General features: G+C 40.6%; 1 protein-coding gene across 4 annotated transcripts in view; it reads right to left on the bottom strand.

The window, feature by feature from the left end:
- LOC101847050 (DNA repair protein RAD50) overlaps nt 1–18,084 on the bottom strand; it is a 59,615-nt gene that overhangs the window by 13,545 nt on the left and 27,986 nt on the right. For all 4 annotated transcript variants that reach the window (XM_005102834.3, XM_013085104.2, XM_005102836.3 and 1 more), the window contains 8 exons: nt 16,538–16,614; nt 15,679–15,780; nt 15,227–15,296; nt 14,501–14,604; nt 9,072–9,176; nt 8,182–8,283; nt 3,409–3,521; nt 204–392 (listed from right to left, as the gene is read on the bottom strand). In XM_005102834.3, the coding sequence (XP_005102891.1) occupies nt 204–392; nt 3,409–3,521; nt 8,182–8,283; nt 9,072–9,176; nt 14,501–14,604; nt 15,227–15,296; nt 15,679–15,780; nt 16,538–16,614 (862 nt within the window). The remainder of the gene's footprint in view (nt 1–203; nt 393–3,408; nt 3,522–8,181; nt 8,284–9,071; nt 9,177–14,500; nt 14,605–15,226; nt 15,297–15,678; nt 15,781–16,537; nt 16,615–18,084) is intronic.

Here is an 18,084-nt window from a genome sequence, read left to right as displayed (position 1 = left end):
AGGATTTTTGTCCTCACTTTTTGCGTATATGCATATTCGGCGTCAAAATGCTTTAAAACAGCGCATCTTTAAAAACCGATTGGCATCTCTGTTCTGTGTACTCAACACACAACTGACAAAGAATACTTTTACCCTGACCCCTCTCACTCGACCAGATAACCTCTCCCCTGACCTGATGACCAACCCCTTCCTCCCCTGGTCACCTGATGTAGGCATCCACACTTTCCCTCAAAAATTCGTCTCCAGGCATGTCTCCCAGCAGAGATGTGATGCTCTCCTCATGGGTGGCCCTCAACCGGCCAATTGTGGCCTCTTTCTCCTGCAGGTCGGCCCCAAACATCTCTAGCTGAGCCTGAGCACCGGACTGTTTGTGCAGCTGGTTCATCTCTGTGCTGTGGAGGGACATGGGGCAAGATGGAGACAAGATTATATTGTGACATGAATTTATTCCTTCCATTTCTAATCGTGTTTTTACATCCCCATGAACACAACAGACAGACTATATCTCAGGACTTGAATTCATTCCTTTTATTTCTTATTGTGTTTTTACATCCTCATGGACGAAATTTTGATCATTTAGGAGACGGATTTTGACCCGGCCTGTCAGTACCAACCTGGGCAAAGGGGGATACAACATCCCAGCAGAAAGACCAAGATGCTCAATAAAAATTTTCACTACAAATGAATCGCACTTAGGTCCTGAGCATGCTATGGGAAAGTGCCAAACCACAACACAACAGACATTCGTAATTTCAGCCTAATCAACAAGTGCATAAATTGCCAACTTTTCAAAACCAAAAGACCATGTCAAGATGGTGAACATTGGTCTTTCCCCCCTTTTCCAAACCCTTCATACACACTTTTCGGCATTCAATAAATTCAAACAATTCAATGTAAACCCACATCAAAAGAATTCTCCAATTTCTTACAGTTGCTCTCATTTCTATTTGCAAATCCGGTCTCAAAAGTTCTGAATTTTACTTCAACATGTGCAGGTCCGTCAGGAGCAAGACTAGAAAACAGAAAATGCATATTATTTTCCAATACTGTACAAAAACGGACTTCCATATTCAGACCCTAAAAACATACTAAATTCATTTTTTATTTTAGTTTTATTATAGTTTGGGGCGAAACACAAGTTAGTTTTATTCGCAACATTTCACTGTACGGCTGGGCTTGGGTCAGTAGTTAGATCTTAAAATGTTAAAATATTAAAAATTAGGTGCAAATATATATTTTCAATCTAAAACAACTTTCCTAAATAACAGAAAAATTTTTAATAATTCAATTTCACTCTATAATTTCCCATAAAGGCCAATGGCCTTCATAAAATCCAAAATTCTGTTGGGAACAACGACGGAAAAAATGTCTTGCAATTTTTTGCATTTAAAGTATTTCCTTCGGGTCTCTCCGAAGTCTAGACATTCGGTTAAAATGAGTCTAAAGGTAAAATCTGTGTCGCATTCGACACAGAAGGGCTTCTCCTCTCCCTGAAGGAGGTATTTGTGTGTTAGGGTCCGATGCGCAATCGAGTAAAAATAACTTCATCTCTTCCGGAGAGGCCCAAAGGATTTCGCGGTCCCAGTTTGGGTTTAATGTTGTGCAGTTTGTTATTAGTTTGTTTTTTCCAAAGGCTCTCCCACAGACTGGAGGTGTACTTTTTTACTTTATTTTTAAAGTCAGTCTGTGGGAGAGTGTTCGTCGTTGATCCCAACTGAAGGGATAAGGATTTCTTCGCCAGGTCATCTACCTGCTCGTTTCCTCGGATGCCCACATGGCTAGGTATCTATGCGAACACGATACTTTTCCCCGTTTCAGTTAAGGTGTGCATTTTCTGTTGTAGTGTAACTATTTTGGGGAGTAGGATTGTGTAGTATGTGAGTGAGGTGATGCAAGACAGAGAGTCAGAAAGGAGAGGGAAAGATTTGTTAGAAGAATTTTACACTGAGTCCAGTGCCGCAGAGAAAATGGAGGCTTCAGGATGGAGTCTCCTCTGGTGTGTACTGTTTGAAGATAGGGCTGTGGCGCTCACATTATTGTCTTTTTTGGAGCCATCTGTAAAGACAAGCTCCGCACCGGGGTATATTTCTTAAAGTTTTTCGTATTCTGCTTTAAATGTTTTGGTGTTGGTACTTGCTTTGTCGTGTGTGGTCAGCTGTAAGTCTACTTTTGCCTTGGTGAGGTGCCACGGAGGGAGTTCGGGGAAAAAATTTGTTGGATGTCTTGTTTGGAAAAGTGTATTGTATGTTTTTGAGGTCCTCAAGGATTCTGAGGCCGAAGGGTTTGATGAGTCTTTTGTTGTTTTGGAATTTGTTTATGGTATCTGAGTTTGTTTTAAAAATGCACTTGCGTGCTGGATTCTCTGGTGTTGAGCTCTGTTTAATTCCGTATTGTAGTGAGAGTTGTGCGTGTCTGAGTGTGAGTGATGGTATGTTTGCCTCGGCCTGGAGCCGGAAAAGTGTGGAAAGCCCCGAGAGCGAGGCGGAGTCGTTGGTTTTGCACTGGGGCTAGCATTTTTAGGATGTGTGGTTTTGCCGATCCGTAGACCTGACAGCCTGGATCGGACAAGAATGATGTACAAGTGGAGAAGGTGCGATAGAATTTTCAAAGCGTTTGACGCTTTCAGGCACCTCACACGAAGGTCTTTGATGAGTAGTATGAATGTGAGATTTTTGTTGAATATAACGCCGAGGAAACGAGCCTGGTCCTGGACGGGAATCCTTTCCGCGTAGAGAGTCAAATCCAGCTGCAGTACACGTCTGCCTGTTCGGCAGAAGTGTACTGCAATCGTCTTTGACGGGGAAAACTTGAAACCGTTATTGTTTGCCCACTTTTCGAGTTTGAGCTGCATTTGCAGCTGCCTTTCCATAGATCTTAGATGAGGATTTTTCTAACGGCAGCATATCAAAAAGTCGTCAAAGTATAACGAGGTGTCTATGCTGTTTTGGAGGGTTTTCAGGATGGAATCTATCTTGATTTCAAATAGGAGAGGAGAAAGGATGCTCCCCTAGGGGACTCCTTCCTCCTGTTGGAGGGGGTCTGAAAGGGAGGATCCGACATGAACCAGGAAGGAACGGTTCTTAATTTTTCACTTACTGGTTGGCAGCTATGCAAATGCAGTTATAAATGTGACATGCCTGATGGATGAATACTAAAAGAAAAAGAAAACTGAGTGGCCTTTTTCAGGTCTCCCAAACATTATCTGTCTGTCGTCTTGCATAGAAAACAAACGGGCTAGACTAATCCCTCCAACTTTTCTAGTGGAAAACTCAAAGGAAACGTAAAACAGTAGCCATTTCAAATTTGGTCAAAGCGACTGGTCTCAGGGGGAATTGTTTCAAAACCTCAGCTTAGTTAAAGAAAATTTACAGCTAAGAAGTCTTTCCTAACTATGTCTGTCGTACATACTTGAGTTCACCAATTTCTCCATCGAGAGCTTTTTTCTTTTTGTCCAGAGAAGCGATTTCACCACGTAATTCCTCCACATTTACAGCAGCTTCTGTAGACTGGAGATCATTTTCCTGGAAAATATACAATAAAGAAAATAGTTCAAAACATGATCAACGTCCACCCACCACCAAAGTGGCTAATAATTTGTTTATGACATCATAAAAAAACATCCATCCACCAGGTAAGAGACTTATCTATAGTACATGATCATGTAATCATTTTTTAAAAAAACCAATCATCCTTTCACGTTACGAACAGAGTTTATAGCATGATCAAACACAAAAATATCCCCTCACTATAAGTAGCAGCTAATTTATAAACTGTATCATGATCATTGCAAAAATATACTCCCATAATGTAACTTAACTAATAACTGAAAATACTAGCAACATACACAAGAAGAGAAATCTCTCCAGATTGTTCCATCATCAACCATGAATAGAAAAATAATCTCTAGCAGACAGAAAACCTCTTCCTATAAATCAAGGGCCATAATTTATTGAAATATTTTTGTCAAAGGGAAACAGCTCCCCTCCCCCCAATAGTAATAATATTCTATTCTTTAAAAATCCATTATTTCAAATATTTGGGCCCCAACAGATGTTATTCAGGAAGTTTTAAAATCTCTAAATCTGCCCAAACAAAATAAATGTATATTCAGAGTACACTTGATTACATCACAAGAGGGGCCACTTCTCTCTTTGAGCCAATTCAAAAAGTGTCCTCAAAATTCGGTGGCGCCCTCTTCGCAAAAGCGCACCTTTTGCGAACAGAGTTATCCTACTTGAGTTTAAAAAATCAAAGTGAAACTAGCAAGTTTTTGAATGAATTTCGGAAGAAAGCTTTTTTAAAATGGTTATGCTGACAAAAAACCTCTTCCGGAGGAAAGGGTGATTGCTTTCTTCGATTAATTTGACTTAAGAATGAAAGGCTAGAGGTCATTAAAATAAAAAACAACTAAAACTCCACACTGAACGAACCCGAACTGCTGATGAACAGCAGTCGATCTGCGCACACAAGGAGGTGCTATTCCTATTCTTCTTCTGGAAAAACGAAAGAGAGCTTCAAAACAGACTGCAGCGCCATCTGAAGCAAAGAGCGCACTTCCTGCGGACACTTTTTTGCCTGAGTGGCCCATCTTGTTATGTACTATCTTTGATTACATGTAATCATGGGTCTCAACTCAGAATTCTAAAAAAGGAGGAACTTTCCGGGTGATCGCCACAAAAGCCCATTTTCGCAAAACACCCATTATTATTACACTATACTATTGAATCCTAGAATGCAGAAATAAAACCCAATAATTTATCAAAGCAAGGTTATTTCACACCAATTTGAGGGTTTGGGAGATAATTTTAGAGTCACGTACAAAATATTTACAATCTTGACTACGTACAGAAAGTGCCTTGGGTCTTGTGCGACTTATTAATATTTTTCCCTTCATCATATTCGCCTGTGTATATATATATATATATATATAAACTATATAAAAATGAATCTTGTTTTGAGCCTAGAACCAGAATATCGACGGTCATGATTCATATCATAATATATATAGGCCTATATAATAAACGTGACAGACAAAAATTAATGCTCAAAGTACAGTAGAATAGCCCAAGTAGACCTATTCAGTGTGAGAGGAGTAAGAACTGTGGGAGGGCAAGATGCTGTGAAACTGAAAATCTGCGTATCTTGAACAGAAAGCTAAAATATAGAGATCTAATTTACTGTCACCAATCCAATAAAACGAGAACACTTAGGCCCCAAAGTTCCACAACACGCTTACAAGTTATGACGGTTCCCGTTTTCACACAAGGCCTGCACCAACGCACACTTTACTTTCTCTCTCTCTCTCTTCTGGTGCTGTGGCTTCATAAACGGTCAGCGATGCCGACAGCACGCAGGAACTCAACACTCGCCCGGGGGTCCTTAAAAAGTGCTGAAAGTGGGTTACTGAAATGTCCCAGCAGACGGGTTCTAGCACGATAGCTGGCGGGACACCTCAGGAACACATGTACCATAGTTTCGTCCTCCTCCTTGCAAGCTCGACAGGACGGATCTGGGTTGTCTGCTGGGGCAATTTTGTGGAGATATGATCTCAGCTTGGGCAATTTTCCACCAGTTCTCATTTGGGAGAGAAGCCGGCGGTCCTGTCGTCTGAGCGAGGCCTCAAGCTGGAATGACGGCAGCTGGGCAAATGGCAGTTTGGGTTTCGCCTCTCCTTTCCACTTTGCGCGGGTCGATCGGTGGATGACGGCTTTAGCTGTCGAGAAATCGATTGGCGTGTCAATCTGGGTAAGCGCTGTTGCTTCTTTGGCGATGCTGTCAACTTCCTCGTTCCCAGCCAGTCCGGCGTGGCCTGGAATCCACTGTAAGTGGATGGAACATTCAGAGCGTTGACAGAGGGTGTGCAGATGTTGCCAGATTGAGCAGGCCACCTTTTCCGATTGGTTGGTAGGGCGCATCTAGAATCAGTGTATACATGGATTCGTGCACTGTTGGGAGGGAAGGCTGCCTGCTGTATGTGTTGCCACAAGCATGTCAAGCGCTGTGTCGAGAGCTACAAGCTCGGCCCTGTAGCTGGAACAATACCGGCCCGCAGGTACATGTTGGTCGAGTTCGGTATCGCCGGTCTTGATCAGTATTCCACTTCCTCCATACTCAGTACCGTGCTCAGCTGAACCGTCAGTCCAGACTTCTACATCAGGCAGGGGGAGCGAACGAATTGTACCCTCTGCTGCTGCTTTCCTGACAGCTGGTTCATTAGCACGCTTGCAGTCGGCGACAAGATCGGTGCTAAAGACTTTACTTTGCAGAGAGCTGTAGTAGTAATCAAAATTCTAAACATAAAACATATTTGCTTCCAGTTTCAGTTTTTTTTTGTCTTCTGGTGTTGCGTCCAGCCCTCCCCCTATCCCCGAGTGCATCTTTAAAAAAAAAAAATAATCTCCCCCCATTCCTGAGTCCTGTACTTCGAAGCGCTCAGAACGCGCGCAGGTTCATTGACCGGTCACAATGGCGAGCCCGGCAAGACACTTCTATAACTTTCTTTTCTTCTTTTTGTTGCCCCCAAAAGTGGCGGCACAGAGACAAATATTGATTTATTTTCATGATGACACCACGTTTGTAATGCCAAACCTGCATGTTACAATAAATGTTGCGTTATCAGACAATTACTGACAAATTTCAGGGTGATAATGAAAGCCAAAGTAGATCTTGATTTTCCAGTCGAGCCTTGGTGACACAATTCCGCTTGCCGCAAAAACCACAAGTTCGCGCGAAACATACTCTCAGAGCCGAATTAATATCACAATCGCGACCGGTAGAAATGAACTTAAAGACGTTATTGGATTTGGTTTTCAAATATGAGATCTTTTATGTGTTTTCCCGGGTCTCGGCGATTTTTTAAAAATTCCTGGGACCTGGCAATCACCCTGCTCCCAACAACTCTCTTTCTGATTGGCCGGCTGTCGCGGCAGCGGAGTTTAGCGGAGGAAACGGCGGTAGCGGAAATCCGCTAAATAGCGGACTATTGAGACCCATGGTAATAAACAGCAAGCACCTAGGATATAGAGCATAAGGGGAAATAGGATTGATGAGAGGACAACTTGAAAAAGAAATTGGACATGTCATGGGTGGTAAGCATACACAATCTGACAGCAATGACAGTCAGGAAAGCACAAAGTAGCCCAGACAACTCAAGCTCCACAAAAAGGAGGGCTAAATAGCAGAATATTGAGACCCATGAGTAATCAGGCCACCATCTAAGAAAGCGAAAGTAGATCTTGAGAGTATCCAAGCCGGAATTCAAAATTGATACTACTTCAATTTTAGTAGAAATAATGTGCGTGAGTCAACTACTAGATCCGTATTGGTGTTTTAGAAAATAGCATTCCGAGTTCCCGGCGATAAAAAGTCCAATCGGTGCTTCCAAGCAAAAGAGATTGCAGATCCCCCCCCCCCACTCCCAAGAATTGGACACAACAACAAAAAATCAGAATACACACAAATGAAATCGGGAAAACCGAGATGCTTGAGATTCGGGTTAAAAAATCGGGACATCCCCGATAAAATTCGGATGAGTGGCAGGTCTGTATACGGAAATATTTAATGTCCACTTGACTGAAACTTAATTGTTCATAGTTTTGCTGAAATTGGTCAAAAGATGATAGAGCTATTGCCCTTTAATTAGGTCCTTTTTTTTTGGGACACCCTACATTTTGAGCTCTATTGTAAATACACACAAAGCATTCCCAATTGTGCGCCATCCTGCACAGAGCGCCAGTCAAATCTAGAATTTAGTGTGCAATTCTTCAAAGTCCTGAGCTTCGCAACTATTAAGTCCCAAAAGATGCTTCCACACACAGACTGTATAATGTGTCAAATGTAAATCCAGTCCCCCAATAATTAATGCAAAACTCAGTATTAGAACATGGAAAGGCGAACAAATACAACAAAAGCAACTGGCAAAAAGTGAACTTACTGACCTTATGTGAACAAGTTTTTGAAATTTTGGAGAACACAATTATGTTCCAGAGTCAATTTAGAGACTTCCTTATATTCCTGGAGCATCATGGGGTCTCCATGATTTTATACAAATTCCTGGGTCATTCCCAGGACCATTCAATTACCTACAGTCACCTTGTTTGTTACACTCGGCAGATTAAAAGAAAAAAATTCCCACAAGGCTATGCAGACATTACTTCACTATAATTAAAACCTGGTACTTACAGCCCGTTTGAGATCTGTTTTCAGATTGGTCAGTCGACCTTCTGATGACATCATGTTGGCCAGCTTCTGTTTGATTTCTCGTATCTCAACTTTGTTCTTATCCTGTAGGTGAAACTCATAACTATTAATATACTTCACATCACTGAAAACAAATCACTGTAATGAAATAAATTAAAACATGGAAAAGCAAAAAAGAAAAAGAACAATAACAAAAACCCCAACAGCACTAAATGTCAAGGTACAAATGTAGTTAAACCTATCCATTGCCAAGGAGCGAAAGTGATCAATTCAGACAGGAGGTCATTTTGGACAGTGTCATTATAATATAGACATAAATGCAAGAGGGGGAAGTGGGAAGTAATCTTTTGTACAGATGATTGTATTGGACAAGTAGTTGTTAGAGCAGGTACAACTATACACGTAGCAACGTGACATACGAAGACAAAAATGCAAGTATAGATTACATTAAAAGAACTCAAGACTTGTATTACAAAATCAAATACAGACTGACGTAACAAAGATTGCAGGCCGGGAAGATCAAAGCTCATCTCTGTCCGAAGCTGTGTCCCTATGAAAGGCACTTTATACAAATTTTTCCATTTGGCTCATCCGTCCTGTCATAGATGGTTGCTAAATTCAGAGGTATGTCTGTTTGCTAAATACACCTTGCAGTGCTACATGGGGGCGTTAAACCTATACATATTTTGCAACGGAGTGGCCGAAAAGTTTTACACAATTAAATACAGGCTGACATAACAAAGAACAAGTGATCTCAAAGTTTTTACACAATCAAATACTGGCTGACAACACAAAGATCAAGTGGTCTCAGAGTTTTTAAACAATTAATTACTGGATGATGTAATAAAGAATGAGTGGTCTCAAAAGGTTACCATATTGTCTCGCTTCATTTTCTCACTGTTCTCCAGTTTGGCCTTGCTCTCCCTCAAACTGTCAACTTTCTCTTGAAGTTTTTTCTCCTCTTCTTCGTACTCCTCCTATAAAACAAGAAAACATGAGAAATCAGAGCTGACTTATCCCATATTTTTAAGGTCAGAATCATTCTGATTGCTTGAACAAGTCTGTTATCCCACTGACAAGATTCTAAAGTGAGCATGTTAACTCACTCGCTGCCAGGTACTTACGGTTCAAAGTCTGAAGAGTGCCAAGCGTTTTGGCCCCTATATCAATAATGATGCAAAATGGCAATAAATATTTTTATAGTCTTATAGTCTTTTGCAAACGTGTCACAATTTCGGAAAAAAACAACCTAAAAATGTTGCCAGGTTTGTTTGCTATCTTGCCAAATTGTATTTCGGGTCGTCCAGGGAAAAAAATCAAAATTTCATTCAGTTATCAAGGGATGTAGCTCAAACAATGTTCAATCGACTCAAAAACGTCAGAAGTTACATACCCTAGAAGTCCAGAAACACATCACGTAAGAGTAAAAAAAAAAGGAAAAGGAAACTCAAACGCAAGGGGTTTTAGTAATTGCAGGGTCCCATCTATTGATTTTACCCGAAACCCCTCAGGTCTAGCAGCAAGTTAGTTACCAACTACCAACAAAAAAACGTGGTCGACAGTTTTAGCAGTGATACACTATGTGTTGTGAATTTATTGAGACATGTGGAAAGTATAAGTGAATCAGACAGTGGGCAGTTCCACAGAATGCTATAAGCGTGTGAAATTCCCCATATCAGATCAGAAAAACCTGAAGACTACACAGACTACCTTGACCGTTAAATATTAGCTCACTGACTACGGTTCCCATCACAGATACAGGACGGGAGGCTGGTTCGCTGATACGGATCCCGTAGCTCCGATGGGATGGACTTTGCGCTCTTGTCCTGAAACTTGTGCTCCCGTCACTTGTACAGAAACGAACTCCAGTGCTAGTTTTACCACTTCTTTCGTTTCGGGCCGAGTTTGGCGGAAGAAGCGTGGTAACTTTTAAAGAAATTGAAGGAGAAGAACAGTCACCCCAACAGGGGTTGGACAGACCGAAACTATCGCTATGTTTTTTCTATACAATTGATAGTAACTTGATAGTCGCGTCGAAGTAACGGTCGAAGAAGTTGCACGAAGAAGAATCAGATAATTTCGCTGTTTTTGATACTTCTGTCTGTCTTACTAGTTCTAGTAATCAGAACATGTGTGTCTGATAGTTGGGACCCTGGACATTACCCGAACACAGCCCCGAGTCGTAGTTTTAGGACTAGATCAAGCACTAGTCTACTGGTGCTGTTGTTAGCACAACGAAATCACAACTCAGTGCCCTACATCTGTCTCATGTATCAGGGTGTCCAGCAATATTTCCTGAAAAAATTTACTACTTGGAAAAAATTTTTTACTACTCAGCAAATCAAGCCCCAGACCAGCTCGAAATAGGGAGTTCATTTGCGCCATCAATAACGTAATATTACATAATATAATATATGAAAATGAAAATAACACACAACAAAGTCCAGTCGACAAAATGGAGGATAGACAGACACTCGCATGCCGCTAGATTTAGTATTAGTTTTAGTAAGGTTTTTACAGCACTCGCAACTGCATAAGTTTTTATGAGCACAAAGGGGTGGACGTCAACAGAGAAGTCCAAACGCGGAATCGAGCTTGCTCTGCTCACCTCTTTAGCTTAAACAGCACAAAGTCTGCTTCGGGGCTCTCGTGGCCTAGAGGTTAAGTCATTCGCTACGGCGAGCCGTGGGCAGCGGCGCAGCAAAAGTGTCTTCCATATGCCAAGCCGCTCCCGGCGGCTCGAGCGCCGACCTTTAATTCTCGCATAGATTTTATTCCAATCCATGTATCCATGTTGAAATAACGGTTATAACATAGACTTCCGGGTCAAGCGTTTCCACTGAAAATCCGAAGTTCGGATTCAGTTTTGAAATGCGATTTCGTAGTTTATGCGATTTTTTTTAGCGCAATGCCAAAATTATAGCCCAGATACCAGTCCCAGTACTTTTACACAACAAAATGTTTCATTATTTTGCTCACTAAAGAAAAGCAGGACTCTTCTTTATAATATTGATACTATTGGGACTCAAATTGCCAATGCACTGTTATTGAGAAATCAATATTTTTGAGTACTAGATCTAGGTCTAGATCTAAATTGTCAAAATATTTTTTTCCTCCCCAAAATCACTCATTTTTTGTGAAATTACACAAAAAGTACCACTCAAGACTATAGGTTTATTCCAAAAGCAATTCTGAATAAATCCATATAAGATACGAGAGCTCTTTTCGGATGTTATGATTCAAGTGTACAAATATTATGGAATGTTTGTAAATAACTGCAAATTTTCACTATTTTCCAGTGCTCTATTCATTTATGGTTATTTTGATGTATCATTTGACTAGGTGCAAACATATTTTTTGAGTTTCACCAAAGATTATTTATTTTTTATTTTCAAATTTTATCAGCATCCAATCAAAATTGTGTTGAATAATCGCTTCTTACAGGAACCAAAGTTGAAAAGTACACAAATAAACATTATAGATGTATTTGACAAACCATACTGAAAATTTTGGTATATAATATGTTGATATTTCTTTGAATTATTGGCCCCAAAGACCTTTGAACTGCACACTAGTCACCATCTCTTTTCGCCCTCCCGAAAAAAATTCGTCCACAAGCCGAAAAAAATACATAGTGAATGAGTTGAGGGGAGGAGCAACCCTTGGTTTTGCAGATTTTGGGTCAGGCTATGCAAATTGAGATGCTGGCTGCTTTTAAAAAATGACTCAGTTCCTTGTCAAAAAATACAATGGAGACAATTGAGAAAGTATTTATTCTCCTCGTAAATTGCCTTTGAAAACATGGGGGTGGGTTAATGTAGTGAATTTTCACAATAATTGTCGTTTTTCTAAAAATGTAATTTTTGGCATTTTTCCCCCTACACCTTCCTTAGTTTTCATCCTTTTGACACGAAACTTTCAGGAAACAGATGCCATCAATGTAAAAGCAATTACGTAACCTAACTTTAGAAAAGGTTTTTTATACTTCAGGAAATTTCTCATATTTTTTTCTTCTTTTGCACTTTTTGAAAAAAAAAAACTCGCTGTTACGCTGATAGGGTGTGGTTCAGGTATACTCTCACCAAATTTTTTCAAATTGTGGTCCGTAAATAAGAAGTCTTAGGGATTTGAAATTCATTGTTTATTTTCAAGATGGTGGCCATTTCCAAAGCAACCGCTGTAACTATGCCAAAAGAAAATTGCGTATCAAGAGATTTTACTATGCCTGACTTATATGTGTACTTAGATTTGATCTCTGGCAACAAACAGAAAATGGTCCTCAAGGGTAGCTCCTCCCGATAAGGCGTTCTCCTCTCATTCAAAGGTCACGGGTTCGAATCCGGGTAGCAACCGAAAAATTTTCTTCTTCAAAATTGTCTCGTTTCACCTCCTTTCCAGCTCTCTAGCAATGTCCTGTCGTCTGCTTTCGTCTCCACTTTTCTGCCCCCCACCCTCCTTGGCCATCTCCTCTCGGCTCCTGACTCTCTGCTGCCTTTCTACTGCTACTCCCTGGCTCGTTACTGCTGTCTTTCAGCCACACCCCTGATCTTCTGGTAGGAAAGATCTACACCTAGCCTTCTCGGAAAAAGGCAAAAAATCTCAGAGGTCCCGTGTGCAAGTAGCGCACGTTAAAGATCCCTTGGCGGTCTAAAATCAGTTAGAGTAGGCTTCGGCCCCCACCCGGGCAAAATTCGAAATTTCCTACCAGTCTTGAACAGAAAGCTACGTCATAGTTATAATTTACTATCACCCATCCAATGAAACGCGAACACTTTAGTTCAGTAACACGGATTACAAGGTATGAAGGATCCCGATTCCACATGCGGCCTTCATCAACGCAGAGAGCTCTCTCTTCTTCTTCTTCTTGATCGCATCCCACTTGAAGGCTGGTATCAGTCATAAATAGGGCTGTCCTGCTCAGTTCATCTGTCGGCCTGTAAAGCTTCTCTACAGAGAGCTCTAAATCTAATCAAAATTATGAAATTTGCTTCCAAGTTTTTGTCCTCTGGTGTTGCCTTCAGCACTCCCCCCCCTCCCAGGAGTGTATCTTTAAAAAAAATAAATCAATAATCCCCAGCCCCATCCTGTAGTCCTATACAGCGCAACGCTCAGACTTTGAATGAATTTTGATGACCCCAACAAACAACGGTGCTCACACTATGCCGTAGCCTATCCTGTGATGCGAGCGCACGCAGGTTCACTGACTTGTCACGATGGCGAGCCCAGCAATCTAAAAATCTGACAACGCTTGTATTTTCTTTTCTTTTTTTTCCCCGCACAAGTGACAGCACAGTGACGAGTCCGAGTATTAATTAAATTTTATTTACGCAGCGACGTAGCGTTTATACTGCACAACCTGCACGTCACAAAATAATGTTGCGTTATCAGTCTATCCCCGGAAATTTCTGGGTGGTAACGAAGGTGAAAGTTGATCTTGATTTTCCCGATTGAGCCTTGGTGTCAAATACACTTCCGCCTGCTGCCATAGCCACCTGTTTGTATGAAACGTACTCTCGGATGGGGAAAAGCTGAACGAATATTATAATCGCGACAGGAAAAAGGAGCCTAATGACCTTATCGGATTTGGTTTTCAAATATTCGAGTTCCGCGATACTGATACTACTCAAAGATCGTTGTACTATTTTGACAAAAGATCGGACTTGGTAATCGCTGAGCACCGTGGCTATGACTCCGTTTACAGAAAAGTCTTGCTGGCCTCATCACTCTGTACGCAGTTTAATTTACGACCAATAACCAAATGTTTACTACCTTCACAGCATATTTACTACCATTTACGACCAGGGTGTGAATTTTTTTTTTTTTTTTTAAAGGCTTTACGACCTTGCTGGACACCCTGTGCAATTCAGTGCATGGGTCTGAATAAAGGCACAGACCAGCTTTTATATTTTCACCATACACTCACACATGCATACAAATCAAAACAGAATGCTCTGAACTTTTATTTTAGTTTTCGTTGTGAATTTCATTCTATCTGTCACGTCCTGGGAAATTTTTTGGAAAATCAAATTAATGCCAATTTTTTTAAAAGCATAAAAATTAAAGTTTAGACTCAGACAAATTTATCTTTTTGGTATTAGATTAAGCTTGATTGTAACTTTATTGTGTCAAAAAATATTTACAATAGGGTAATTTTGAGAGTTGTGGTGTTTTCAAATACTCAAAAAAATGCCAGTATTCAGTGCTAGTGACTGGTGAAAGGGCCCAGTAGTCAATGAGTTAAAGTTCAGAATACGAAAAGAATACAATGAGGTAATTCTGTTAGTTCATCAATATCTCAAACCTTTTTCTTCCTAGCTTCATCCATCATGATCTGCAATTTTTCCTTCAGCTCTTTGAAAAATTGGCCATATTTAGAGTCCGATATCTCTCCAGCACCCTCAAATCCTGAAAGAGATCAAAGTTGTAGAGCATAGAAAACAGACTTATTATGTTCAGCAGACATATTCATAACTGAAGAAATCTGAAATCTTCAAACATGAAATGAAAGGAAGCATGGATTTTAGGACTTAAACAAAAGCCGTTAGCCAATCATTCGTAAGCAATCACTGACAACTGACACAGATAACCCAAGATTTCTACCTTCAAAGTTTGTACACATAGACAATTAGACCAAACGTTAACAACACAAAGGTCTTTACCTTCAGAGTTGAACTCTGAGCAGGTTACAAGTATGGTCAATTTGCTCAGAGTTGAACTCAAGTATGGTCAATTTGCCCAACTCATGACTGCACTAGCAAAATGCCACATGTCATTTTTGTTACTTTTGAGACACAGGGAAAAAAACCAACAACTGTTTAACTAGACTACTTATCATCTAATAATGGTAAAACTTGCCATGCATGTTACTTTTGTGACTGCTGGTGCATTTTTGTTTTGAATATACCAAAAGATAGATATAGTAGCACCAAACAAAAAAAAAGGCATTTGCATTTTGGCACAACTCTGAATTATGCCATTTTGATAGCACTGTGACAAAATGCCAATGTAGAGACACACAAATCTTCACCTGTAAAGTTGTATTCTTCGGCCATCTCCCGGACTTTAGCATCCCTTTCTTCGATCTTTTCACTGTTGGTCTGAAACAGGAAGAGAACACAATAGACAGGTTGGTATTGTTACAGAGCTGTCCACAATAACACATTATATTATTTCACAACAAAAAGAAAATGTTATACACAAATACAACTTAATCATACTGTATGAATGTATGTTCATTGCCAAAGAACAGGCACAATAAAGACTATGTTTACAGACATAAAGCAAAACTCATCTTATCCACGTCATGCACATGTATCCACTTTGTCAGGAATGAGCAAAATAAAGACCATGTTTAGAGACATTAAGCAAACTCATCTCTCTCTACCATGTTGTACACTTGTGTGCTTTTTCAAAGATCAGGCACAATATAGACCATGTTTACAGGCATAAAGCAAGCTCATTTCTCTTATATATTCTCACTTCTGCCTCTTGTTGCAGTTTTCCCGACTCCACCATCAGCTTGTTGGTTTCTTTCTCAAACCGGGCCAGCTCAGACGTCAGTTCATCTTGCTTCCTATTGCACTGAAATATATCAAAAGTCACTGAAAAAAGTTAATAACACAGTCCACTTGTTTTATAAAGGTTTTACGGTGCTCACAACTGCATAAGGTCAAATGAGCGCCAAGGGGTGGATGTCAACAGAGAAGTCCAAGCAGGGAATTAGGCTTACTATGCTCACTTCTCTAGTTTCAACAGCACAAAGTTTGCTTTGACTATCAAGGGACCCCGGAAATAGCAGTTCACAAGAGAGTGACAAACATACAAAAGAAGTAGAGGGAAAATGACGATAGTAAGGATCAGAAAAGAAAAAGCAGCAGTTCCCCTTATGTTGTCCCAGCACAGTATGAGCATGACATTGATAAATCAGCCCATTTACAATTTTACTGTGCATAAGAACATGTTAATATCCCCCCCCGGGAATGGCCTAAAGACAACTTCAGTCAGTAGCACTGCCCTAGTCGGGTGTAACAGAGTCCGAATAAGTACCACTCTTTTAAGGCCCAGAAAATATTTAAAGTCACACGGAAAATTTAATAACAGTCCACATAAGAATTACAGCAGTTAAAAAAACCCCACAACCATTCATAGACTAGACTATGATCACAATCATTTGCTTGAGTACACCAGTTTATAATTATACAGAAAACATAGCAAGAATGGACACAGTAACACCACTGCATTAAGTCATATCCACAAAGAAATATCAACACATCCACAAAGAGGAAACACCTGTAAAAAATCTTGAAATGTTAGGAACATTGACAGTGTAAAAACCTACCTCTTGTAACTCTCTGTTCTTGGCTTGGACCTGAGTGGAGAATTGCTTCAACTGTCTCCTCAGTTCTTCTGTTGTGCCTGAGACATGGGAACCCAAAGGTATCATTATGTAGCAACTCTTTATTCTCACAAGAGGTATGTGTGCAGGTTAATTTGCTCTCGATTTGCAATATCAGGCTTTCATTTCAGCTTGTCTCAAATAGGAAATAGTATGACACTGTGTAAAAAGGTGTAAGAACTGTTGGAGGGCAAGATGCAATGACACTGAGAAAGTGTGAATCTTGAACAGAAAGTTAAAATATATAGATATACAATACATGTAATTTACTATCACCCATCCAATGAAACGCAAACCCTTTAGTTAAAAACTCGGCTTACAAGGTATGAGTATGACGAATCCCGATTCTACACAAGGCATGCATCAAAGCACTCTTTGCAGAGAGCTCTGGGGGCTCTCATGGCCTAGAGGTTAATTCAAAGGTCCCCAGTTTGAAGCCGAGTAGTGACTGAAGAATTTTCTTCGCTAAAATTATCTCCTTTCCTGCTCTCTAGCAATGTTCTGTCGTCTGCTTTCGTCTCCACTTTCTGCCCCACCCCCTCACCTCCTTTGCCCCCTCCTCTGGGTGCTGACTCTTTCTGCAGCCTTTCTACTGTTTCTCCTTGGCTCCCTTTTAGTGCTTCCACCAGCTGAAGCTGAAAAGTAAGTCAGGGACAGAGTCCTGGTGGGGGTTCAGGGGGCGAAGCCCCCGAAGAAATTGAAATTTAGTGCTTTTAGAGGGTAGAAAATGGCATTTGGGAGCCTTTTTGAAGATATTGCCTTCAGCCCATAATATTTATTTTTTCACCAACATTTTGTCTTGTTTGACTTCATCACCAGCATATCTTTCCAATGCTGGAAATGTTTAAAAGCAGGTTCCCCTTTCATTGCTACTATAATTCAATTAATTTGTAGTCGCACCATTGACAGCAGGCAAACCTGGGAATAATGAATAGGTGTACCTTCAAAATATGGTTGCACAGCGTATACCCACATTTTTTCTAAATTTTCATGTCTGAAAGTCGCCTGTCACAACCTCGGAACACCACCTTGAATTATTCTTGATTTTATACGGGGTGCTCACTATGGACGGGATCGGCCGATAGGGCCGATCGCCGGACTCGATAGCCTCAAAAACAAACGTGTTTGTTTTCAGTTTCAAAGCAAACACGGTTGTTGGACCGAGTCGGGCGATCAGCGGAATCGCCCGATCCCATCCGTAGTGGGCACGCCCGTGTATCAGCATATATTTTTTTCATCGCGGCCCTTATATTGCGTTCACGTGCCGTAGAATCTTCGAATTGATCACTTCTCTAGACCTAGATAAAATTTGCGAAAAAAGTTTCTTTCCGACAGTAACTTTCTGTCTAAGATCAAAATCAGTCTTGATCAATGCGCAGATTTTCCAGCCGCGGCAACAATCCGAAGATAGACAGAAGGAATGAGTGAATGACAGAAAGGAAGAAAGTGGCACAAAAGACTCGCCAGACTTTGATCCATCTGCAGGTAAA

Source organism: Aplysia californica, unplaced genomic scaffold (assembly GCF_000002075.1).
Source record: "Aplysia californica isolate F4 #8 unplaced genomic scaffold, AplCal3.0 scaffold00344, whole genome shotgun sequence".
NCBI classification, from domain to species: Eukaryota; Metazoa; Mollusca; class Gastropoda; order Aplysiida; family Aplysiidae; genus Aplysia; species Aplysia californica.
This window is presented reverse-complemented; position numbering and strand designations above follow the sequence as displayed.